Raw genomic sequence first — 25,499 nt, 5'->3', positions numbered from 1 at the left:
ACATTCCTAAAACGTACTGTAGCCAAGAATAGGAGAAACAAACATCTTTTATACTTTAGTTTGACCTGTGATGTGTGTTCTGAGAAGAAAAGAAAGAATTGCTTTGGATTCCTGCCAACAACAGCAAAAAAAAAGTAGATGTCAGACCGTAATAACTTTTATCTACACTAAAACATAAGTGACTTATAAAATTTCAATAGGATGCAGTACGAAGCTTTGAACATGTAACACAATGATATACGGAATAGATGACTATATCTTTACATGTATTAACTACAAAGGAAAGTTTCTGTTGCATTAAAATGCTCACCTAATCATGCGAATGGAAACGGCAGAAGAGGCGAACCTCTTCAATCTGGTAGCCTGCGGGTACCTTTTTTTCTTAAATCATCATCAATGAAGTTGAGATTGAAGAGTTTGCTCTGTGCCTGTACATCGAGACCTGCCTTGCACTGCCCTTCATTCGTAAAGCGATTTCTGCACTCGGTATGAGGTTTTTTTTTGAAAGGCTATAAATGTCCTTTTATGTCGTGCAGTTAATGAACAATGACTTGCGCAGTTACAGCATTAATACTGTACTTAAACCATATACGCTATGGCCAGATGCCGTCCAGTTTTTAGCTAATTCCCATTTTTTTTTATTAAAAAGTATCGGTAATGGGGTATTTGCTGTAAATACCTCCACAGAAGTCCAGAATACTTTACAGATCCCAGGGAAAGTGTCGGCACCCTGCTTCGCTTGAAGCGGAGAGGACATGAACACAACAACGAGATCAACAAAGACCGAAGATAAAAACGCGAACTAGGCTACACATACAATTAACGATTGACAATTAACGCTCGGAAACGTGATGGAATGGAAAGAGAAGGACATCTTTCTTAGGCTGAGCGGTTTACGAGGTCTTCTCTGAGAGGTCTTTCGCATTCCCGTCCAGACCCGCGGGTGAGCGAACAGCGAAGCGGCGAGTGCGCGCAACTTCTTCAAAAACAACGTCCTTATTCAAGTCTTAACTATCAAGTATAATTAAGCAACTTTGTGTTTTCTCCACAGCAAAGGAAATAACCTGAATTTTAATTGTCTCTCAGCAGTCTCCACCGAAGCTATATCGATAATTCGGGCTGAGGATGAGAACATGTCAGTATCTCGTTGTAAGGGAGAGCAGCATGTTGATCTTTTTCATTGTTATAAATACATTTTGCGGCAGAATCTGCAGGCTCGGGTCAATTGCTTTCGAGTGTGAATTTTGTGTAGGCACCGCAGTTACTAATTCTAAATTGCAATTCTAAAAATAGGCGTGCCATCACTTCTCCGATGTAGTTTTAGAAAACGTAAGGTGAAAGTTTCTGATTCTCTGAGCGTTTTCGATTTTCTTTGTGATCTCATAGAGCGGTGTCGTCCTCCGCTAGTCCAGCCCACGTACCATGTTCAAGTGAGGTCGGGCTGGCAAGCACATTAAATGGCCTGTTCGCAGAAACCCTAGGAGAGGAGAATTGCTTTACACATGTAAAACTGCCTCCTGCAAGGCTATTCTGTATGATAAATACTTCTAGAATGTGAATGACACGTCTTGTAAAAGCAACCGAAGGCAGCTCCTCTTTAAAAAAAACAGCTGTGAAAGTAGAGAAACCGGGGCGCCTCCTTGTGTCGCCTTTCTGGGGGGAGCAGGAAAACTATTGTGTCCAGTTTTACAACTAATCCCAGCCCACCCACTCGGGCGTTTGTCTCGCATTAGTATTATAAAAGTGTGCTGGGGGGACGCTGGCGCTGATCAGCACATTGACAACAGCGACGGGGAAAAGCCAGCCCTGCGCGTAAGAGACACGCACACGGTGCATCCTCGCACCCGGCCTCCGACTGTGAACCAATACACACGCGAACCTGAACGACAGGCTACGTGACCACTGGACCCATATCGGGTTTTTTTTTCCGGACTGCGGAGATACAGGTCGGATCTACCCAGAACGCAGGCTAGGGAGAATCCTAGCCCCGGACTCCACTCAGAAATACAGGAGCATGAAGGGTTAAATAGGTGCACGACAGGAGAGAGGGGGGGAAAAAAAGGAAAGGAATCACGGATAAAGCCCAAAGCGACCAGCCTACGTTTCAGTTAATTAAAAAAAAAAGAACCTGACACGGAGGTTTTGTCTGTGGAGAACCGGTGAGCGGCCGGAGCTGTTGCGGCAGCACGGAGGGCCCTTCTCGCCGCAGCTCCGCCGGAGAGGACAGCGCGAGGAAGTTTGCCGAGTTCCAGCCGCAGCTGCGCTTGGCACCGCCCACCAGCCGATCCATCCCCCGGGTGTGGCCTCTGATTGGCTGGAGTGGGTGCGGGTCCTGAGACTGAGCGGCAGGCGCCGGGCTGCGCAGCCGACAGTTTGCACTGGAGATGCAAGCAGTGAGCAAGCGGGAGCCAGCTGCGCTGAACGCAAGGGTAGATTCTGCACCTGAACCACAGCTTGGATTTGCTTTTTTTTTTTAAAAAAGAAAAAACATTTTTATGCATTTGATTTCGCCCTTCAAGACGTGTAAGAGCTGCCTGGTGTTTCAGTTCCTCGGCAACATTTCTTTATTATCCCTGCTTGTCAACCAACTGGAATTTAATATAAACTGTGCTGAAATACACATAGCGAATATTATTTCTGATTCTGCAGACTGTTTGTGGAGAGAAAAAAACAACAAGAAAAAGAGTAAGACTTTGAGGACTGAGAAACATCCTTCCGCCGCGTTTTAAAATATACTGGATAATTCTTGAGTGGACTGTAAGCGTTAAGACGTGCGAGTGCACCCAGCAGCGCCTTTGGTCCTGTCAGATCACGGGCTGAATTTTCTCGACTTGATACAGCAGTTTTGTTCCCAAATGTGGATTTTTTCCCCCGTTTTGCACCTGCTCAGCCGCATCACACTTTAAGATTTAACTCCGAAAAAAAGAGAAAAAAAACTAAACTAATATGTTCTACCTGCTCGTGAGGAACACAAGCTGAAAAGGTTTTTTTTTATAAAACAAATACCATCGGATGCCGCTGAATACATAAAAATGCTGTAAAGCATTCCACTGGTAAATATACACATTTTCAAAAATGTTATTTTCATGGATTTTTCTTTTTCGTGGGTTGGCTCTAAGGAATTTTTGCAACAAATGAAACGTTTATTTTTTAAAATGAAATGCTAATAACCCTTTCCTCTGCTTTATTTTAAACGATTGTAGTGATAATACAAATACACCTTAGCTTCTAGTTCCAAGCTACGTGTACTATGCCGATATATGAGAACAATTCAATTTTCTGAAGTCTGTAAGAATGCTATCGGTATTATTTTAATTTAAAATGCAGCATTCGGGATAATACGATTCATCTTTTAATACTATGAAGTCGATGAAACGAAGATCTGTCATACAGTGAGTAAATCAGATTAAGGAGCTTGTTACTGATATCGCTATCCCCATGAATTCCCTCTCCTGGTCTAAAACCGCTCTGTTGGCGTTTGCCTGATAACTTTTTTTTTAAAAAATAAAGTAATAAACGAACTGGAATAATCTGCACATTATGAAACGCGCTATCATGGACACTAGTGATAGGCGATACAGTTGTTCGTAGCTCGTAAGAACGAAAATCAACAAGTATAATGTCCTCCAAGGAAATGGATTTTCTACAGTTTCTCCTGCTAGCTGTTCTGTGCTGGACCTGGGCCGAGGCTGTGATCAATCTGAAGTATTCGGTGGACGAGGAGGAGAGAGCCGGTACTGTGATCGCCAACATCGCGAAGGACGCTAAGGATGCGGGATTCGTGATTGATCCCCGGCAGCCTTCCCTGCGCGTTATCTCCAATTCCGCACCGCATTTGGTGGACATCAACCCCGCAGGACTGCTGGTCACTAAGCAAAAGATTGACCGGGATATATTTTGCCGGCAGTCCCCTAAGTGTTTTATTTCCTTGGAAGTAATGTCTAACTCGATGGAGATATGCGTGATTAAAGTTGAGATTAAGGATTCGAACGACAACGCGCCCAGTTTCCCCACAGACCACATAGATCTGGAGATCTCCGAAACTGCCGCCCCGGGCACCAGGATTCCCCTAGAGGGGGCAAACGACCCAGATTCCGGGATCTTTGGCGTGCAGACCTATGAGATCACCCCCAACGATCTCTTCGGACTCGAAATTAAGACCAGAGGGGACGGGTCGCGCTTTGCCGAGCTGGTGGTGGAAAAGTCCCTGGACAGAGAAACGCAGTCGCACTACAGTTACATGATCACTGCCTTAGACGGAGGAGAGCCGCCTAATTTTGGATCTGTTGAGCTGAACATCAAAGTGATAGATTCCAATGACAACAATCCGGTGTTTGACGAGCCCGTGTACACTGTAAACGTGATGGAAAACTCCCCTATTAACACAGTAGTGATTGACTTAAACGCAACAGATCCGGACGAGGGAACGAATGGAGAAGTGGTGTACTCCTTCAACAGCTACGTCTCGGAGAAAACTAGGGAGGTTTTCAAAATTGATTCCCGGACCGGTGTGATCACCGTCAGTGGAGTCCTGGACTTTGAGACGATGAATATTTATGAGATCGATGTCCAGGCCAAAGATCTGGGTCCGAACTCCATTCCTGCGCATTGCAAAGTGACTGTTAATGTTATGGACATGAACGACAACGTGCCGGTGATTAATCTGCTGTCTGTGAACAGCGAGCTGGTGGAGGTGAGCGAGAACGCGCCGCTGGGGTATGTCATCGCCCTGGTCAGAGTGTCCGACAGAGACTCGGGGGCCAATGGCAGGGTCCAGTGCAGACTGCAGGGCAACGTCCCTTTCCGGTTGCAGGAATACGAAAGCTTTTCCACCATATTAGTGGACGGAAGGCTGGACAGGGAACAGAGAGACACTTACAACTTGACCATCCAAGCTGAAGACAGCGGCATCCCCTCCCTGAAAACCACCAAGTCGTTTACAGTGAAAATCACGGACGAGAATGATAACCACCCCCATTTTTCCAAACCGATTTACCAAGTCATTGTCCAGGAAAACAACACCCCGGGGGCTTACCTGCTGTCGGTTTCTGCCAGGGACCCAGACCAGGGCTCAAATGGTACCGTTTCCTACCAAATCGTACCATCTAAAATCAGGGACATGCCTATTTTCACTTATGTGTCTATAACCCCCAACACTGGGGAAATAATTGCACTCAGATCGTTCAACCACGAGCAGACTAGATCTTTTGAATTCAAGGTCTTGGCCAAAGATGGGGGAAATCCGTCCCTGACCAGTAACGCTACAGTGCGCGTTATCATTTTAGATGTAAATGACAACACCCCCATTATCACCACCCCGCCTTTAGTAAACGGCACAGCGGAAGTTTCTATCCCACGTAACGCCGGAGTGGGGTACCTGGTCACACAGGTGAAAGCCGACGACTACGACGAAGGAGAAAACGGAAGATTATCCTACTCCATCTCCGAGGGAGACAGGACCCTTTTCGAAATCGACCAGGTCAACGGGGAGGTTCGGACCACCAGGACGTTCGGGGAGAACGCGAAGACGACCTACGAGATCACGGTGGTGGCGCACGACCACGGGAAGGCGTCTTTGTCGGCCTCAGCCTTTATCGTTATCTACCTCTCACCTGAGCTGGACGCGCAGGAGTCTATAGGTCCCGTGAATCTGTCCCTGATCTTCATCATTGCGCTCGGCTCCATTGCTGCGATCCTGTTTGTCACTATGATCTTTGTGGCTGTCAAGTGCAAAAGGGACAACAAGGAAATCCGAACCTACAACTGCAGGTAAAACACAAATTTTTGCTGTTTTGTTAAAGACACGCACTTTTATTGATAACTGTGTTATTTTTCTTTATATGAATTAAGATAGAAGTGATGCACAGCATAGTGCTGAATGAGTATACAGTAGAAACTGCCACCGCCTATAGTTAATTATTCTAGTTCTTGGAGAAGAACACCTTTCAGTAAGGCGTTTTTTTCTCTGGATAAAATTTGAGACGTTATTTGGCGGTTGCACTTTTACGCTGTTTGTGTGCCCCTTTCTAAACTACCGTGCCTTTGTTATTTAGCGAGATTATTATACGCTCACACAGGAGTGATGCGGGTTGTCTTTTAACTGGCATACCGGTACTTGGCTGTGAGATTCCAGCACTCTGAAGTCTTGGCGCATGGCGAGGGGGTCTGCGCGCTCTCGTGTGCGCGCTCGCGGTGCGCTTGTGTGTGCGTGTGTGTGTGTGGGCTGCATCTGCCGGCGTGTGGAAATAAACCGACACCGCCGCCAGTGCGCTCGCAAGGGGATACTCCAGGTAAATTAAACGATTGACAAAGTTAGAGTTGAGCGTCATTCAACACTTTCGTCGCATATCGTTCTATAAACACAAGGAGTATCTCAAGTCCTTGCCCGTTTCTCAAGTTGCCGCTGCTGCAGTTGTAAATGCAGAGATGCGGAGTGCTGCCGAATACTATGAAAGTAGCGCTGGCCCTGCAGTCACCCCCCCCTCTGTCGTCTCCCCCGATTTATTTCAAGTCTCACCGCTGGCTGCGAGCGATGGGGTCCGCTGGTACCAGCATTGCAATGCTCAGCTCTCTGTGCGCGGTAGTTCTCGGTCTCGCATTGTTTCATTTCATGTTTTCAAACACGTTGAAAGCAGTGTAATTTACGAGTTCCGCATGTCTGGTCCTCACAGAGCTATTGTTAAAATTTAAAATGAGAAATGGCAGATGTTAGGAAGCCGTAACGTTAATCCATCGAGGAAAGTTTTCATTTTTTCAGTTCTTTTAATTCTTTTCTGTCTTTTACTGTACTTAATTTAGTCGCCTCGAAAGCTTGTCGGGAGAGTGGAGTTTGTAGCAAATCTTTTAATTATTCGTTTCAACTGTGTTCCTGAAGGTGTGTTCAACACAGCCATGAATTAGAACTCCAGTTCTGTTGTCACAAATCAAATACCTAGGTACCGTCATTCCTAGGAATATACTATGACAATTTATGAAGCATTTCCCTTAAATATCGACATCATTTAAGTGAAAGGAACCCGAGTTTCTAAAGGACACTTGTCCTGAAAATACGCACTACATAAGGGAGCTTTAACAAGACTAAAGCCAGGGACATTTTCGCACCATCTTAGCTTTTAAAGTTGCTAATAAGGCCGAGACAGCTTGTTGATATTGGTGCTACACACATTTCTGTTTAAGATATGCGTCGTGGTGTTTGTGCATATTTTATATTCAGTTTGAGTTGTGGAAAAAAAACAGAGGACCGGGCTAGAGGGAGTCAGGCACTAAGACGAAATCCGTCTTAGCTGCACGAAAACATTCAAAGAGCTAGACAGAGACATGCAGAAGAAATTGATATTAATTCCTCCTGGTTTCGCGAATGACCGTAATGAATATCTAGTGCGTGTCTGTTTGAGACAGACTGGCGCTTAGACGTGAAACAGCCAGGAAGAGACGGCAGGCCCTGACAGACCCTCTTTTTATTTCCTCAGCTGTTTACCAATAAGAGGGAATGACGATTAATTAAATAGCTTGTCAATAACAAGAAAGTAAAAAAAAGCAACAACAAATGCTGCAGCACTATAAATGAACTGCACTTGGCCTAGCTCAGACATCACAAAGCAAACACAGGAGTGCCAGTCCTGCCACAGGCCCAAGCTTCCCCTCTTAATAACACAGTCATGCCGATGTATTTTCCAATTCTCATTAATTTAAAGGTTGCATTAAATTGAGTTATGCGGCTCAAGCAATTTCCAGAGGCTTTTCTTTTAATTGGACATACATTATAATTTTATTGGGATTTTTTGCACAGGTTTTCAAGAGTTTTTAAGTGACTGATGGAATAGAAATACCTGAATGACAATGTATCTTTGACACTTTTCCCCTAAGACACTTTGTTATATTTGGTTTCCTTGACTCTTAATTGGAGCCTGGCTTCACTGCCTGAATTCCCTTTACAAAGTCAACCGATGTGCAATGTGCCACCGGAGAACCAGTTGCTAAATTTTACTGGTAAACAACATTAACCCTAGGCCATTTCCTATCCCTGCTCCATGGGTTCTGTGCTCCCAGTAAAGAGATGTAAACCCTGTTTTATAAAATCTATCTACCAAAAAATGCTGGCAAATAAAATCTGCAGGTTACCTAAAATTGTACTACTTGACCTACAAAGGCTTTCTGAAAATAAGCTGTGGTTTATATATTAGGTATCATTAACACATACATTTTACATATTTTTAAAAATGGGACAAAAATGGAATCAAACATTCCTTACTGAATCTGTTGCAGCAACAAAAAACCCTTTATTATTAATCCATCATGCTGGTTCCCAAACTGATTTCCTACAGCTACTTTACTCTTCAGCATTTCCATATAAATTACATTTGTGACTTTAACCTAAAAGTCATTTCCATATTTTAGTCTGATCATAAGTTTTGTTGCCATTCTATGAATGTTATGTTATAATTGTACACTTCAAGTCTGCTGAGTCTCTCTTTATTCAGAAAGCACTGCACACACCTATTTACAGTGAGTGAGAAACCAGTTCATTTATATGAGTTTATTTTGCATAATTCAATGTGTCCAGGAAAAGCAAAACTGACAAAGTCCTGTTCTTACAGACTGGATTTGTGCATTCTGACCTTATCTCGGTAGTAAAAGCCTTGTGCACAACTCTCTCAGCACCAGGCAAAGTACTGCTGAGACCTGATGTCACTTTGAGATGAAAGATGTTAATATAACATAACTCAATGTGGATAATGGATATGTTACACTTGCGCTAGGGGCTGCAGTAACTCATATTCCTCATCAGACATCCTTATTTCAGCAGCTCCTGGATTCAGATAGAGCTGTTCCTCTGTTCTGAACAAGGGAGGGTTTTTGGACTGTTGAAATAACCCTGAATAAACATGTATAAATATAAGACTCTAATATAAAGCAGTAATAATAATGCAGGACAAATATAGCACTTGACAACAAGATGAAGAAGAAAAAGGAGAACGAAGGAAAAGGAACATATTCAAAAAACATTTTATAGGACTGATACTGGCAGCTGAGAAATAAATAATGCACAAACACAGACAGCCTTACCTCTTCACACCAATATGAGAAGTTTGAGTGCACATCTGTGAATTACTGGGAGCACCATATCAAACATACAAGACCTGAATTTGCTTTGTTGAGATATTTGTCAGCAGCACTTGTGTAGTACACCATGTTAGTTAACTCGTTCTAGTAGCTTTTTCCTATAAGCTGCCTTGGGGCATTTTATGAAAGATATTGCAAACCTCCCGTTATTGTGGCTGCCAGATTGTAATCTCTTTACTCCTGGTGAAGAGGTGCACTCACTTATCCTGGAGGACAGTTTCGAGGAACAAATTCCTATTGAGATGACGGTTCGGTGCAGTGGGTGCCCTCATTTCCCTGGATTGTCACCCCACCGTTTGCACAGCTGACAGGAATTTGAATTGTTTTGCTCTTATCATATGGCCCGTTTCTCCACATGGCTAGATATGGGGATAGAAAGCAGCACTACATTAAAATAAAGTGCATAAATTAAACAAAGAAACTGGCACTACCGATTGAGGCAAGCAGCATGCTAACAAGTCATGTATTTAAGATTACTGGATGGCTTTCACAAAACTAAGTGTTTCATCCTTTCATAAAATCCTCTGTTGTTTTATTAATTGCACTGATTTCTTTAAGCACCGGTGATGTGTGACGGTTCCAGGCACTGACCTGCTCAAACCTGCTTCTCCTGACCAATATACCGTGCGGTGTCTGTATTCATACGTACAGTACAGTACTTAACACTTTTCTCATATCAGCTTTGATGACACAATAGTGACAGAATGTGAGGCCTTCATTCTCGGTATTAAAGGCAGATCCGAGATGCATGCACACTTTTTTTTTAAATCAGGAAAAGAAAATGGTTTTAAGATGCTCTTTGAGAGATAAGGTTCGTCTCTCTTAATATTGTGTTTTTTTTACTGGAGAAGGGAGGAAAGGCAGACACAGCCAGCATCTCAATGAAAAGTGGAATCTGGAGCGCGAAGCCTATAGCCTCCTGGGGTTAGGGGTGTTATTTATGCAGAGTGAGAGTTTTTTAGATGCATGTATTAACATTGGAGAAAAAAAAATGTGTTTCTTCCTGCAGGGCTAAAAAAAACAACAACACTGTTATGGTGTGTTGTGTAAAGCTATGTAAATAGATGACACTTTCTGGACGCCTCCATACAGACTTGGGTGAAGTGGGAACAGGCTACGATGTGCTGAATGCAGTTCGTAGAATCTGCTTAAAACATAGCCTCGTTTAGCAAAGCCTCCATCGGAAGCATCCTTCCATAAAGAATCACATTTTTTTTTGCACTGATGAGAATCAAAATGTAAAGTATGAGTCTGAAATCACCACAGTGGCTGGTGGAGTGAATTTGAATTTATAGTTTCCCCACATTTATTGAATCCCAACAGGCTTTCCCTTATTAATAATAAAAAAAGATGAAGCAAATTTGTGGAATTCAGCTTTTAAATATGTTTGCATACTTGAACAACGGATGTGCAGGACTTGTAGGTCTGGGGGTGCTTGTATCTCTTTTGATTGTGGTTGGATATATGTGCTTGTTCTGCATTTGTGTTTCTATAAGATAAATTGTGAACCTTTCTCAGTGTAAATTAAAACAGGAGCTCTTTCTGCAGCTCAGAAAGGTTAGGTGAGGGACTGGCTGCGCGGTGCCCAATGGCACCTGCGTGTCTTGTGAAAGAGGCTGCTTTCTGAGGCCAGCCAGGCTCGACACTCGCAGGGACTGGAGTGCAGGTTCTGACAGTGTGGGTGGTGAGGAAAGCAACATACTGCTTTATTGAGCCTGTTCAGTTTCTTCTACTTGCGCAGGGTGGCGGAGTACTCCTACGGCAACCAGAAGAAATCCAACAAGAAAAAGAAGATCAGCAAGAACGACATCCGACTCGTGCCCCGAGACGTGGAGGAGACAGACAAGATGAACGTGGTGAGTTGCTCGTCTCTCACCTCCTCGCTCAACTACTTCGACTACCACCAGCAGAGCTTGCCGCTGGGCTGCAGGCGCTCCGAGAGCACCTTCCTCAACGTGGAGAACCAGAACTCACGCAATGCCGCCCCCAACCACGGCTACCACCACACCTTCACCGGGCAGGGCCCGCAGCAGCCTGACCTCATCATCAACGGCATGCCGCTGCCAGAGGTGAGACCCGCTCCGTCCTTCCCGCGCGTGCTGCTTCCGGGCTCGCCGAGGCACCGCTCGGGCCCGCGCTGGGTCCACCCGTCGCCCGCCGTGTTAGAGGAACAGGAGTTCTTACAGTCACAGGGCCAGGTCTGAGCGCACGTGTCCGGGCAGCACGGGACCGGACTGTAGCCTGACCGCTAGTGTGCGTTGCTAATGCTTTAACTCATGAACATTCACGGAGCTACAAACCAGTCGTGCTTGTGAGCGCCATGTGTCATGTGAGCGCCTCGCGGCTCCTTGTGCCACGTAAATCGCTGATCATAACGCCTGTATCAGGTCTTCGGGTTTGTCAGTGTCGAAAGAATGTTGTCTCGATTGCTTGTACAATTTGATGAGACAGGAATCACTGCAGTTACTGTATGATAAGTTGTAACCACTGCTGAGAACGTAGGTAATGAAAGAAACACGCTCCTTAGTAGCGGTGACTATGCTGGAGTGTCAAAATAGATTTGACACAGATAACTTAGATTTGTGATAGATAATTTTATCTGCCTCGCTACCTGATTGGAGTGAATCATCAGCTGGGCCAGCCTTTTAGCTTCACCTTTTCAGATATATCTCTTAGCCTAAATATGTCACAGCATTCAACCATACATCGGTCTATTCTGGTCAATTTATTTGACTAGATCCAGAAAGACTGTTAACAAGTCCTGTTAAATTAAATAAGGTTTTCCTTAGAACATTTTTAAAGCACCAGGGATGCATTTGAAATGGATTTAGCAGTAAACTGCCCAAGCATGCGCACAAATGGATACAAATTTTTATGTTTAAACGAAACAAATAGTTACATATTTCATACAAGAACAGTCAAATATTAAGATTTACTTTGTGTGTGTTTTTTTTACTTTCATAAGCCTCTTCATTATATTGAGCAGAAAGGCTTTGTTGTGGAAAGTGCCCAAGTGGAAAGTTGTGCTGGATAGTTGACCCTTAACTTGTGGATTTCTGACTGTGTGAACTGGGCTACTGATATCAGTGTGTATGATGACCTCTGCATTTGGTCTATTGCTTGGCAAGTTAAAACATTTTGTGTTTAGTTCTTTGTGAACTGACACATTACTTCACCCAAGGCCAAATTCTTGTGGGAGAAAACCAGGCCATTAGTTTATGGATTCATTGATCAAATTATTTTTTCCTGTTACCATCAATCAGTGAGACACAGCCTTTGACATGGCTGATTTATCGCTCTTCTTGGAGCGTGTTATGAGCTCTGTGATTTGGGTCAGACGCCTGGGCCCGTGGTCGGGAGGAGGAAAGGGCGTCAGTAGCAGCTCTTTGAACCTGCCAACATGAAGGCTGCCCAGCTGTGGCTGAGCTCATGACGCCAGCGGATTGCACCCTTTCTGTATTTATCGGCAGGTAGCTCGCGCGTCACCTGAGGCTGACAGAGCACGGTGTGCAAGAAGAGAACATGGAGGAATTATACTGTGGAGTAACACCAGACGTGGTGAAGAACTGGGGCTTAGGCATCCAATAAAGCCACCTTTGTAGTGGGATTAGAGAGCCTCTGCTTGTCCACACTAATGAAAAAGCAATGACGAAAAATGCACAAAACAAAGTAGCAGATTGATTTTGTTGCCTAGTATGCAAAGCTTAGGCATCTGATGTTTGACATTAGGAGAGTCTGTGCTGTGATACTGGGCATCTGGAACGAGCTTATTTTTTCATTCTCTTCGTTTCTGATTGCTGCATCCGTCAGCACCACAACTCAGGGGCTGCTTTGCATACATGTTTCATCATGCTCTGCTCTGCCCGTGACGCTGACAAGCTGCTCCCCCCTGACAGCCAGGGCCTTCGCACAGAGAAGGGAAATGAGGAGGTGATGGAGAGGGAGGGAGAGGGAAGGAGGTGGGGGTGGGGATGTCAATGACTGATCAAGCAGAGATGCTATAAGTCTTTCAGCATTCTGAAAAAACGTCAAGAAACTGGGCAGTGGAATGAGCCGTACGAAGGTCTGCATGTGACCGGTGTTCTCTTTTAAAGACATTACATATGTTTTTTGTCATAATGGTAAGAGATAATGATAATGCACAAGGGAACGCATAACGTTCTGCTAATTTCCATGTTATACAGTAGTTGTGGCTTTGTTCCTAATTTCAAGGCACTGAATCATACATTTCAGAGATTTGCTTGTGGTAATACCTTTTTTCATGAAAGAAAACGAGAGCTGTAATTGATTAAAAAATCTTAAATCAAAACAGCAATCTGCCTGTCAGTCCCAAAGTTCAAATTTTTTCCACTTGGCATAATTTCAGGTGAATGTGTAGAAATTGCAATTCTCAGGTGGGCTGATGTTAAGATTTTATGGATGTTAAATATTAAAAAAGTTTTGAGTAAAAAGTGCTGCAGTGGCTGCAGTGTGAGCCTGGAAAAAAGACCCCAGAGACCTCAGTTTTAGCCTGTTGAGAGGAGCCGTGCCGTGATAAGTATGACAATGGTATACACGACCCACTCTGGGCCGCGACCCATAGTTCAAGAACCACAGCTTCAGGTCTCCTTCACAACAGATCGAATAATTATTTGTAGAAATACAAGTGAGAGCCATTGTGTGTAACACTGTTAAACCATCAAGCTGTAATCAGCTCTGATGAGACAGGGAAAACAAAGAAAAAGCCTTTGATGAAAGACAGGAGAAAAACAATATTACCATAATCTTGGGAATATTGGAATCTGTATTATCAAATTCTTTAGGATTGACAACAGGACGTGTGGAACTAAGATGCTAAATCATTTCAGTGATAGAGCCTGATTTGTTGCGGGATTAGGCCATCGTCGCAGATGTCACGGGTGTGTGCTGATTGGTGGCTCTTTAAGATTCCTGAGCTGGATCACCAAGGCAGCAGCCTTTGTCAAGTATGCAAAACTCTTATTAGGATGAGACGCCCCATGGCTCAACACCAGGCTTGGAGACTGCGTGTGCAGAGCACAGACGCTGCTTCACAAACAAGCAGACACATGCTGGGGAGAATGGGGACAAGCCAGGGACAACAATAGGCAGTAGCTGAGACGCTCAGAGTAAGCCTCGAGTAATTGCCATTCATTTATAATATCTCACTCTTGAGGAACGTTTCGTAAATCCCTGAAGAAGCCTCCCCTGGTTAAACAATTGTTCCAAATGTTTCAAACGCACAAAGAGGGCACTCTTAGCTATCTAGCTATCTAGCTGACTGTAATTCCCATAGATTCTACCCTGTGTGTGTGGAAGTGGAAGAGGTGGCGAATTGTAGCAGAGTTAAATAATGAGGTGGTCAGGTAGATTGTTAAGCAGGCAAGAGACATCTGTCTTCTCCTGTGGTCTTTGTCTTCACTTCATTTTTGTATGCTTGTCTACATCAGTGTTTCAAAAACACCAAAAAAAAACATTTAATTCCCACATTTCACAACATTTTGCTTTTAAAGGCTGTTTGATGGCTTAAATATTTCTTCAGTAATCTTTGTTTTTGTTCTTTGTATTCTACTCTTTCGTATACACACATAACTTTATCAAGGTTAAAACAGCAAATTGTAATACTTATTATCATGCGGCACAGTCCTGGATTTACTAACATTTTTTCATTTTCAGAATTCCTTTTTATTTACATTAACAAGTTCTGTGGTTTTTTGTTGTCTTGAAAATGTAAGTGCTTCTCTTCCAGATGCTTACATTCTCCTTCACTAAAGGTTGCTACTGAAAATGTATTGCAAGCATATGGCACATACTGTTCAATTTGTAGGTTTTGCTGCTTGATAAAGGAGAGCAATTTGATCTGTAGCACACAAAATATTCCGTAGAGTCATGTCTGAAATCATTGTATGAAGGCTTCAAGGAGTTGCTGTTTAGTAAGTAAAAAGCTAAGAACTAGTTTCAAGTATCTTGCAACATAAACTTTTAAATAAGTAATCAAACAAATTTTAAAAATATTTTCTAGCGGTGGGCCTAGAACATCGATGAGTAAAATGAGCAATAACATGACAATTAATGCAATGTGGTATTAGTATATTTTCACCAAACTGATTTTTCCGGTCTGGCTCCCTAACCATCACAGAGTTTCAGAGTGCTGCTGTGAAAGGACTCCACAAATACAGACAGCTCTGGAGAAAGGGCCACCTTTCTTGTGTCAGAGGTGTGGAATCATGCTCTCAATAATTGAAGCCTTATTTTAGAAATGAATACTACTACTAATAATAAAAACAACAGTAATAATATTCTTTCTCGATAGGGTTTATCATGCACAGAAACTGTATGTGATGTCTGGCATACAGTGCTCCAGGCACTGCAGTTCAGAGAGGCACACATCTACCCCACGTGCTGTGAGCACTGGCTTGTGCAGGTTTGTTGGCTGGGGGGCAGAGCTGTTGGACCTCACAGGGGTGTCTGTCTCTGCAGCGCTATGAGCTTCACCCCCTCTACCTGCGGGATGGTCCCCTGTGGGCTGTGCTGAGAGGCGCTACAGTATAAGCACGTCTAGTCTGCAAAATTTTTAAATGTGCTAATTGCACTTGCAGATTTCCTATGATGAGTCCTAAATGGACTCTGCTGCAGTTTGCCAGGTTGTTTGACCTTACTCCTTAAGAAATGTCATTGTAGGACCTTCCTTCTTCACACTGAGTGTGCAGGTCCATTTGTTACTTCTTCAGACTATCTGTGTTGCCAAACCTCTTTTTTGTGCCTCAGTAGCTTTAAAAAAATAAATATGCAAAAAAAAACATTTTTTACTGTATTTTAGCCAAACTGGTTTTATTTAAGGCGGAAGGTTTTGCACTTCTCCAAATTTCATCAAGCTAATCCAATTAATCTGCGTAAATCCCATACAAGATAAAGTAAAGGTCACAGTACATTGTCTCTCTGAGAGGCTTTGTGCAAAGACTTCATTGAGCTCGGGATCACTGATTAGATACAAAGATTTAAACAGTTTCAGTATGAAGCTCCACACACTGCCAGAAGAGAACAGAAACATTACTGGCTTCATAAAAAACCCACTAAAAATTGCAGATGGCATCTTCAGTTGCTTGAACCTGAATGTGTTTTTGTGTGCTCAGTGGGTTCAAGTGTTGTGTACTTCATGTTTGTGCTTTAGGTGAATGTCAAGCTCCAGTATTTTATCTGAAGTGCTTTCCAATGTGCACACTGCTTGAATACATGCAGATGCATTAGTAACTTATTGTTATGTCTGATTCTGGTTCTATGGAGTCTTTTCAGTTCGGCGAAAAGATAAATAAGAGGGGAGTGTGCTGCTCTAAAGAGCAAAGTAACAAACCCTTTCGGCCTTTGTAAAGCACTCCAGAAATATGGAAAATGTTTATTCATGTTTGTGAAAATGTCACAGGCTATTTTTTGCTAGAATACACAAATTTTATGGTGCAAGTTTTTCTGTGGTTCTTCAAGGATGTGTAAATACTTAACCCCAGGCGAGCGAGCCACAGCGGAGTGCTGAAAGCCGTGCAGCTCCCCAAGGCCTCCAGCCTCTTGTTTGGACTGGTGCATGTAGACATGGGCACCAGTGTCAAAACCGGCTGGCTTGACACAGAGTGACACACGCGTGCCACTACATCCTGTTTGTAAGGAGACATGCTGTTGACTTGCTCTGTGCAGTGGCTTGGAACAGCCTCACGTAGGGAAGGCTTAAAAATAATGACTGGAAAGACAGGAGTCAGGAAAGGCGTCACAGCAGCAAGAATCAGAGCCCTGAGATCTGCTTTAAAAAGGCTTTGATAGACAATTCCTTGGCCCCTTTTTATCCTGCCCTTAGGGTTAAATGCCCCTCCGATGGGGATGTAAGCACAGCGGTTATATGCTCATACTTTACCTGTTGACGTTCAGTTTCAGGTTTTAATGATATTTTCACATTAAAAAAAAACTTCTCCTGATTACACTCTCCCAGCCTGCCACAGGTTTCCAGACACGAAAAGAAAATGTACCTTTAGTGCTATTTTTAAGATCTTTGTGACAGTGCAGAACTTTCCTGTTTAGATATACTTATGCAATGCCCTCAGACCATCTAAAGCCTTTTAGTTTGACTTTGTGGCGTACCTATGTCCTGCACAATAACAGTGACTTCTGTAAAACAGAAGTGTGGAAACGGACATTAATAATTTGTTCGATGCTGGATTGTGAACATCACAAACGACAGAAAGCCAATGCTTAAAAAAACAATTTTGCCAAATTAAGTAAACTTGAATTGTACTCAGCAGATAGCTTACAGTTGCTGATGCAGTTGGTTTCAGAGTTCTGGGAGTTGTACAGTGTTTCTGCACCATGACAACCTTTGAAATAACCTGTCATTTTCTTGTTTTGTATTCCCTGCTTTTACCTAATATTATGCAATAATGTAATATATTAATAATTTATCAGCTATGCCTTTTTCAGCTTCTCCAGGAATTTCAAATAAGATACTTTTAAAAAATATTGAGCAAAAAGAAGTGCATCCAAAAGTAGCCCTGATAAATTATATTAATCAAACAGCAGAGAAGAAAAAATTGCTTCTGTTGAAATATGACTCATAATACAACCATGAGGTTAGAATAGCAGTAAAAAGGCTTCTGAACGTCAATGCATGTTAAATTTAATGAATGGCAGCATTCCAAAGGTTACAAGGGGAATTCAGAGCAGGTTAACTCTTTGATGATTGCTGTTCTACAGAGGGACCATTAGGTAAATGTACTGTACTTGTGCACGCTTTCAGTGACTGACTGTGAGGGCCTTCTACCTGTTTTCTGAGTGCCACTACTAATAATACACATTTATATAGTGTCTTTTAAAGCAGTGACATCAAAGAGCTTAACATTTCTGAAAATGCACAACCTCCAGCTATTTTTCTTTTTAATGCACCTGTCAGTTTGGAGCTGCCAGCTGTTCCTCTGCTTACTGTTACAGCCCACATATCAGCACAGGAGGAAGCAGGATTGTGTTTTCCTCCCTCCCAGATGTTCCCAGTCAGAGCTGTCCCTTTTCTGTTCACTCTGGGAGTCACAGGCTTGGGGGCCCCTTGAGGATCGGAGGAGTGACGGCGCCCCTGGTGCCTGGGAGCCTGGCTGAGGTCCCTTGTCAGCGAGGGGCTGGGGATCCCCTGCTTGGCTTAAGCCCACCTCCACCCCGACGGCACTTGGCCAGCAGTGCCCCCCACTCACAGACTGTCAGCGACAGTCCATGGACTGCAGGGCTCAGTCTGCAGCCTGAACGGACACTTTTACTGTCCCAGAGCTCTGGAGCCCCCACCTCCTCAACAGATTTCTGGTTCTGACTGCGCTTCAGAAAAAGGTCAGCTTGTTTGTGTGCAAGGAACAAGGACAGGCCCATTACCCGTTGAAAAGTAAGAAGAAAGAAGGAAGAGCACAATGCTGTGGTTGTGGGGCTTCAGGCATGTGACAATTTTAAAAACAACAACACGCAGGGTGTCAGATGAAACACTGGTATATTGTTCTGTTTTCAAATTGGAGCCAACCTAATCAAATCTCATGCAGTATTTAAGTAGAATATTGCCTAGAAAAATATTAAAAGATAACCGCAGAAGACTGCAGGAGGCATATAGACTCTCAAAATTACTTACATGTTTTTAGAAAGTAAAACAATACTCCTAGCAGGATATAAGTGGGGCATGTGCACTGTATAAAGCCTTAAACTCTTTTAAGCAAGTATTTGCTCACTGTTCTTTGATTTTCAGGCTAATAAATCTCTTGATAAATATGCTACTCACAGTTTTAAAAATTGTATTTTATACATACTAAGTGTAACAAGAAGGACTCCACTCTCTCTGACATGAAGACATTATCTGATACGTGATATTATTATGAGTTGTGACTCATGCTTGTTCAAGAGTGTAACAAGTGAAACCAGACCTAGTAAAACGGCACTGGTCTTGAGAAATCCTCGGGCAGGGTATTGCAGGAGAGAAAAAATAACTTAATTAAATGATTTTTCCCTCCTAACCTCATCTCTCATTAGCACAGATTTCAGTGCCAGCTTTCAAAACGCCTGCAGTTAAATTAATAGGATCCGAGAGGTCGGCCTAGATTCTTTAACACAAGTTAGACCAGTTGCCATTGCCACAGGCCTTCAGGAGGGGCTGCTGTGCCGCACCCCTCTCTTCATCAATATTTCAGAAACAATTTTATCGCTTGGGCCAGTGTACACAGCCAGGCAGAGGGATGGGATTCGACTGTCTTTGGCGATCATCATGAATTTTAAAAAATTGAACACGGCTCTAGCGTTCGTGCAGGGTAGTGGGATAAAAGTGAAATGTTTTGCACAACTTGTTTGACATATTAAAACCAGATATGGGTGCATGGTGATGAATATTCATAATCTGTATGTGTCCTGTGGATCTCTGACACGGAATCGCATTTGAAAAATGTGCGATTCCACTTAATTACCCATGTCGGGTTTGTGGGAATGGACACGTCATCCTTGAGTATTTTCCTCTTACAGCTGATAAGACACACAGGGTTTGGAAATATGGAATGCTTGTGTTGGTTGGAGGATGATGGAGTTATTTGTCTTCAGGGAAATTCAAATATATATATATATCCACTGCATAGAAAAACACAGTTGAAGTCTTACCATGCCATGCATATGAAACATTAAAAAATCTAATTATAACTTTGAATTAGAATCATTATTTGAGCACACTTAGTGATAAAGCAGCAGAATTTAATTTAGCTTGAATGCAAGAGGAGAAAGGTATTAATTAAAATTCATGAGTAAAGATGCTTAAAAGGTTGGAAATGGGCAGAGTCCTGGATTTATTCCACTGCTGTTGCACATGTGTACCCAGTAATTAAAGGATTCTACCTGGACTGTGTGATTGTCAGATGTGTCCTGTAACCTTACCACCTTATAACATAATGCTATACAGTTACGATGAAGCTGAGCTGTAAAAAATGTCTACAGGTTCAGACTTGATATCAAATGATGGCCATTTCTGAGCTGAGGCAAAGCCAGGCACCAGCAGTGAGTGACCTTTTGAAGTGTCCTGTTTTTCCCTGACACAGAGAGGGAGGAGGAAGAAGTTTATTAACATTTTCCCTCATCTGATTAAATGTCAGACTCAGCATGCATTGCGAAATGGCTGGAGTCTGTGCAGCAGAACAGAGATCTTTAGTGGTGCTGAAGCAGATTTTCTCAGTTTGCGATATATGTGTCTATTTACAAATCCAGCTCTTGATTATGCTGACCTGAGACTACTAACTACTGCATCACTTTTAACTCTTCTTGTGTAAAAGAATTTAAAGACATCAAATGTAGAAATCAGGCAAGGTTAACAGGGATAAAGTGGACATTGTCATGATTTATGACCCTGTTCGTTAAAAAGAATACAATTGAGAGATAAAAATATTCTATATATTTGTTTGCTTCCCAAGGGTTTTTTACGCTGAAGAGATAAGAGCAGTCGGCAATTAATAGCTTTTTCTGTTACATTCCTCTACTGTTTTCTTGTGTTTCTGTCTGAAATGAACATGAAGAATTCAACCCCTGCTGTTGTTTTTAGCTGAAAGTAAACATCCCTGTGGCATATGCACTGACTTTATTTTCCATATGATATGCTGTGCGTTTTGCACGTGTGTACAGTACTGCAGTTAGCAAGTGAGAAGACAGAAGCATGGTGACTGTGAGTCAGCAGGAAGCCATCATTGTGCATTGTTCATCTCCAGAACACAAGGCAGACCCTGTAATGATCTGTTGCAGCCTCTCACATCCTACTTAATGGGGTGTGACTGGGTACAGGCCTCCCAGCAACATGACTCTCAGTCCGCGGTGACAACTCCAAAATCCTTATTCCAGCTCGGTAGCCAACTCCTTTATGTCACAGAGGAGACGGATGGAAGGTCTGGAGGTAGTAAAAGGCAGATCAATGATTTAAAAAAGCCAGACTTTGCAATACTTTATCAGTTTTAGATTCAATCATGTAGATGCACAAATTCTGAATTTCTGTTGGATAAATGCCAGCTACGTCTATGTTAGTCACAACATTTTCCTGCGCACTTTCCCATGTCTTTGACGTTTTAACCATTTCTGCATTGGCTCTGCCTTCTATTGTTTAAATGTATTCGGGTGTGTCACTTGGAGGATGTGGACATTCAGAATTGAAAGAGGACTCTTTGGTCTGGTGCAGACTAGTCTCAGGCTTCCTGCCAGGCTCAGGTGCTCAGGAAGTAGGTAAGACTGCTAGACTGGAGTCACTGCTTCAGAGTTACAGTTGGGTGTCTTTGGAGTGGAGAAACATTAATTATAATAATGGCTATTTACAAAGACAGCTGCAGTTGTGACACCACCTGAAACAGGTATGAGACAGGTGTGAGCTGCTGTCACCAATTCTCAGTATGCAGGGAGGTGACTTAAATGTGCAAAGAAAGTACTTCATGATAAGATGTACTTTTGACTCTCATCTGGAGACTTTATTTTCCAAACTCCTGTTTGTAAAGCAATCACTGCAGGCAGCTGTTGTCAATTTGTCAATTTAGGCTTGAGCTGAATGAGAGTCTTAACAGGTTGAAGGAAGTATGAGCCTGTAACTTGTTTCCCTCCTATAATGATGGGGAGTTAATGTCTCTTTAGGGGAAATTAGACCAGGGCACCATGGAGTCTGTTCCTGTGCTTTGACTAAACAAGTGCTGAGGGATCATTAACCTAAACAAAGCAGACAAGACCACTAATAGCACAAACAGGCTCTCACACACACCTGTCTCCATGCAAACATCACTCTGGTTAATGGGAGACAGAATGGTTGGGGTTTATCTCTGGAGGAGCCACTGTAATTCAGCAGCAGTGCAGCTGTAGGCCCACAGGTGCAATTTAAGTCATAGTGCTCTTGCATTTCAAAATGTCTGGGGAGCATCCTAAAAATGGGTGTTGTGATGAAGGCCCTCTCTTAAGGGGTTTGGCTTAAGTATTATGTTCATCCGTTCAAGTTACCATAACTGCATCACACAAGAACAGGAAAATCTCTAATATTAGTCAGGTTACCACAGTTCTTTTGTTTGTAGCATGCATCTTATATTTTTAATGTTTCTCAGTCCAACAGATTTTCAATAGGATGTTTATGTCTCTTCCTTTCCCCATCTTTCCGATGGAAAAGATTAGCCAGTCGTGCTGCACATGCTACCCCTACAAAGCCGTTGTTTCCACTCTGGTTTCAGTGCAGATAAGAGCACCTCCCTCCTCTGTGTCAGCACAGGCATTTGTTTGAGCACCAAGGCTAGTACACGAGAGTGAGGCATAGAGGAAAAGGTGCCCTCTTCTCCCACCCTTTTTAAAATGATTATTCTGTGTTTTAAAATAAACCCAGATTTGGCCACACCATGTTGACACCAGGAGACTAGAGAGGTGCATGTGATGCTGCCCAGCTTGGATGGGTCATTTGTTTAGAGCGCAGCTGAGCGGCACAGGGTGCAAAGTGTGGAGAGTAGAGGCAGGAGGCTGGACGCTGTGTGAGGCCATGTTGGGTAAACAGAGAGATGGAAGTTGGAACTGGGTTTGGCTGGCCATGTACCTGGGAGCCCCAAGCCATGGCTGTTGGGCCAGAGAGGGCATTTCTAATTATAGCTCTCCAGCAGACTCTGTTTTGGTGGGTTGTGCCAAGATGCAGCTTGCATGAGCAACTACAAAAAGCTGACTTTTGGTTTAATTTGGAGGACTAGCAATAATCCAGCCTAAGTCTCTTAAAGCTGCAGCCTCCCTTCCACTGGATTATGAAAACGTCTTTAAAAGGATCAGGGGTGCTTAACAGTGCTTCCCTCAACACTTCTTAGCAACTTCAAAAAAGGAAGAAGATAGGTTACGGTCTTCAAATGTGACAGTTTATTTGTGCATTTGTGTTTTGAAGCCTATTTATCAAATAATAATTATAATAAAAAATCCAGGACATCAAAACAAAATATTTCCTTTTCTGAACTGACCTTTTTTGCAAAGTAGGAATTACATGATCTGGGTGTTTTATTGATCTGTTGCTAAAGAAAAAGATGTAAATTTGAAGTCCAGCCTGCTGTAAGAGGATGCGTGTTTGCTCACACACTAACCTCCCTCTTGAATTCTCACATAGTTACCGGTGTGAATGCGAGCACAATAACCAAGAGCATCACATTTCTCTACTCAGAAATCTTATAAAGCAGCTTGCAAGAAGTTAATGACAGAATTATAAAGAGGAGCAGATATGAACATAATGTAGCAAGTAAAAATGTAGAACGTCGAGGAAATAATTGAAAGGCTTTGTGCAGAGCAGATTGTATTATTCAGACAACTCTACAAAACTCGTACTTCAAGGCTTCATCAAAATACCTTGAATCTTTTATTTTTTCTTAAACCAAAACAGTTGTCTTTTGGAAAGATAGAAAGCATAAGTCTTTGGGATAAAGGTGTTTATGAATTTCATTCTGCATTGAACTGACAGTGCTAGCTTTTACGCAGCTGTTTGGAACCTATTTATTGTGAAGACATTTCTGACTGTGGAAAGCCTGTATATTGCCCTTCCTGTTTTAGAGAGACTGCAGTTTATTACAAAGAAGCTATGAAAGGAGATGGAAAACTCAAGTCCATTCTATCTCACACATTGCTAATTAAGTGTTTTTTTTACAAGCCGCCTGTTTGTGAAAATAGCACAGGGTATAGGCACCAGGCTCTCACTTTCTGCATATGACGTGTTGCTGGAAGTGGTGTGAAAATAGAAGCCAGCCACTGGTGTTATTGGTAAGGAAGGGAGAAGGAGCAGGTCCCTCCTGTGAAAATAGATGAGGCACCAGACCTCTGGAGGTGGGGCTGCACACAGAAATAGAGTCAGGAGCCTGTGTTTACGTGTTAACTTGTGCCACTGAATTCTGTTCCTGAATCCTCCTCTGCTCATTAAGTGATCACTCCTGAGTGCCGCGGCGTCCCAGAACACATGCAAGCTGCAGTCAGCCTCCCTCCCAGGCTACGTTCGTAGAGGGAGGTTTATCAGATGCAAACATACTCAAGAAACATGCCACTTTGCTATCACAGCACAATTTTTAATTGTTTAGCAGCAGGGGCTTTGCAATAAGTAAAAATGCAAATACACAAATAGGATACTCTATGGCCACGCAGCAAATTCATCTTTCTATGGGCTTTAGCTTGACTGAATTCAGATAGATTTGATTTTTCCTTCAAGGCACTCCCTCTTCTTGTCCCTCTGAGTTGTCAGTAATTCAGATTTAATTGGGCCCACTTTGTTGCTCGTGGTATATTTATGATTTTTCTCCCCTGTTTTCATTTTCCTTTATTGTAATATCTCCTCTGCAGAAAGAGATAAAAAGGAAGAAGAAAACAGCAAAGCTGTGCTGTGAAATCCCAATTCTCTGGGCTGCAGGAAAGTGCTGCTGAGTCCCTCCCTGTACCCCAATCGCCATGCAGCCAGCATCGTAGCTAAATTGTCTAGCGTGACCTTCCGTACAGTAGCGCTAATTATTACCATCACAGAAGCCCTGTAAACTAGACTGGTAATTATCTTGGATTTATTTGAAGGGACAGTTATGCTATTCTTGGCAGGTTAGTCAAAGCAGCCGTCAGTACAGCGATCTGAACTTGTGTTGCAGGGGCTGGGTTAATTAGGGTAATTAATGCGTCTCTACTTGCCCCCTTCCTGCAGTCAAGCAAGGTGCAGGGGCAACTGCACCAACCCCTGCAAGTCCAAAGTAGTGTCTTTAAGTAGGGCTGAAAAATTGTCTGTAACCCACACATTATTTAACTTGAGGCATCAAACTGAACTGCCTGAGTTTCAGTGGTGATGGGGTGAGTCAGGGCAGTGTGGCACTTCAGAATTATATCTTGATATCTTTCATGCGTTTATTAGGAATAGAAATGAGGTTGCCATTGCATCGTTGACACAGCTTCATTCCTGCAAGCTTAATCCTGCACCATATAGACAAAACATTAATTATTCAGCTCACTCACTCCCATAATAGGAAGTATAAAAGTAGTTCTGCATCTGTAAACACCTTGCTGTAGAGTCCTGTTGTTCTAGTTCTGACTGCAGCATTCCCACCTTGTAGTCTGATCCTGCCAGCTCTTAGACGTAAGAGCAAGGCTGGGTCTGGTCAGTACTGGGATGGCAGGATGGGATCTAAGGAAAACTAGGTTTATGACGTGACAAGGGACACTGTTCCTCCTGGACCAGGTTTTCCAAACCAGTGCCCCAGTGTTGTCCAGGGGCAACTGAGGTCAAACTGCGGTTCTGATTACGTGTTCATTTTAGGTCAAGTGGCACTGTTCCACCTTAATTCAACTGATGAATGCATTTCTCACTTCACTGAACTACGGTGCACTGGGGCTGCTGTGTG

The 25,499-nt window shown here is 43.0% G+C and overlaps 1 protein-coding gene across 4 annotated transcripts in view; it reads left to right on the top strand.

Annotated features, from left to right (window-relative positions):
• The first annotated feature begins 2,363 nt into the window (after positions 1-2,363).
• pcdh19 (protocadherin 19) overlaps positions 2,364-25,499 on the top strand; it is a 59,481-nt gene continuing 36,345 nt past the window's right edge. The window contains exons 1-2 of one of the 4 annotated variants that reach the window (XM_088925232.1): positions 2,364-5,769; positions 10,865-11,192. In XM_088925232.1, coding sequence (XP_088781358.1) covers positions 3,620-5,769; positions 10,865-11,192 — 2,478 coding nt within the window. In that variant the 5' untranslated portion in view covers positions 2,364-3,619. Of the gene's footprint in view, positions 5,770-10,846; positions 11,193-25,499 lie in introns of all 4 variants that reach the window. The other 3 variants (XM_088925233.1, XM_088925234.1, XM_088925231.1) reach the window with 3 other exon arrangements.

This window comes from Atractosteus spatula, chromosome 9 (genome assembly GCF_055471065.1).
Source record: "Atractosteus spatula isolate fAtrSpa1 chromosome 9, fAtrSpa1.hap1, whole genome shotgun sequence".
Taxonomy (NCBI): Eukaryota; Metazoa; Chordata; class Actinopteri; order Semionotiformes; family Lepisosteidae; genus Atractosteus; species Atractosteus spatula.
Note: the sequence above shows the minus strand (reverse complement) of the source record. Positions and strands in the feature narration are given on the sequence as shown.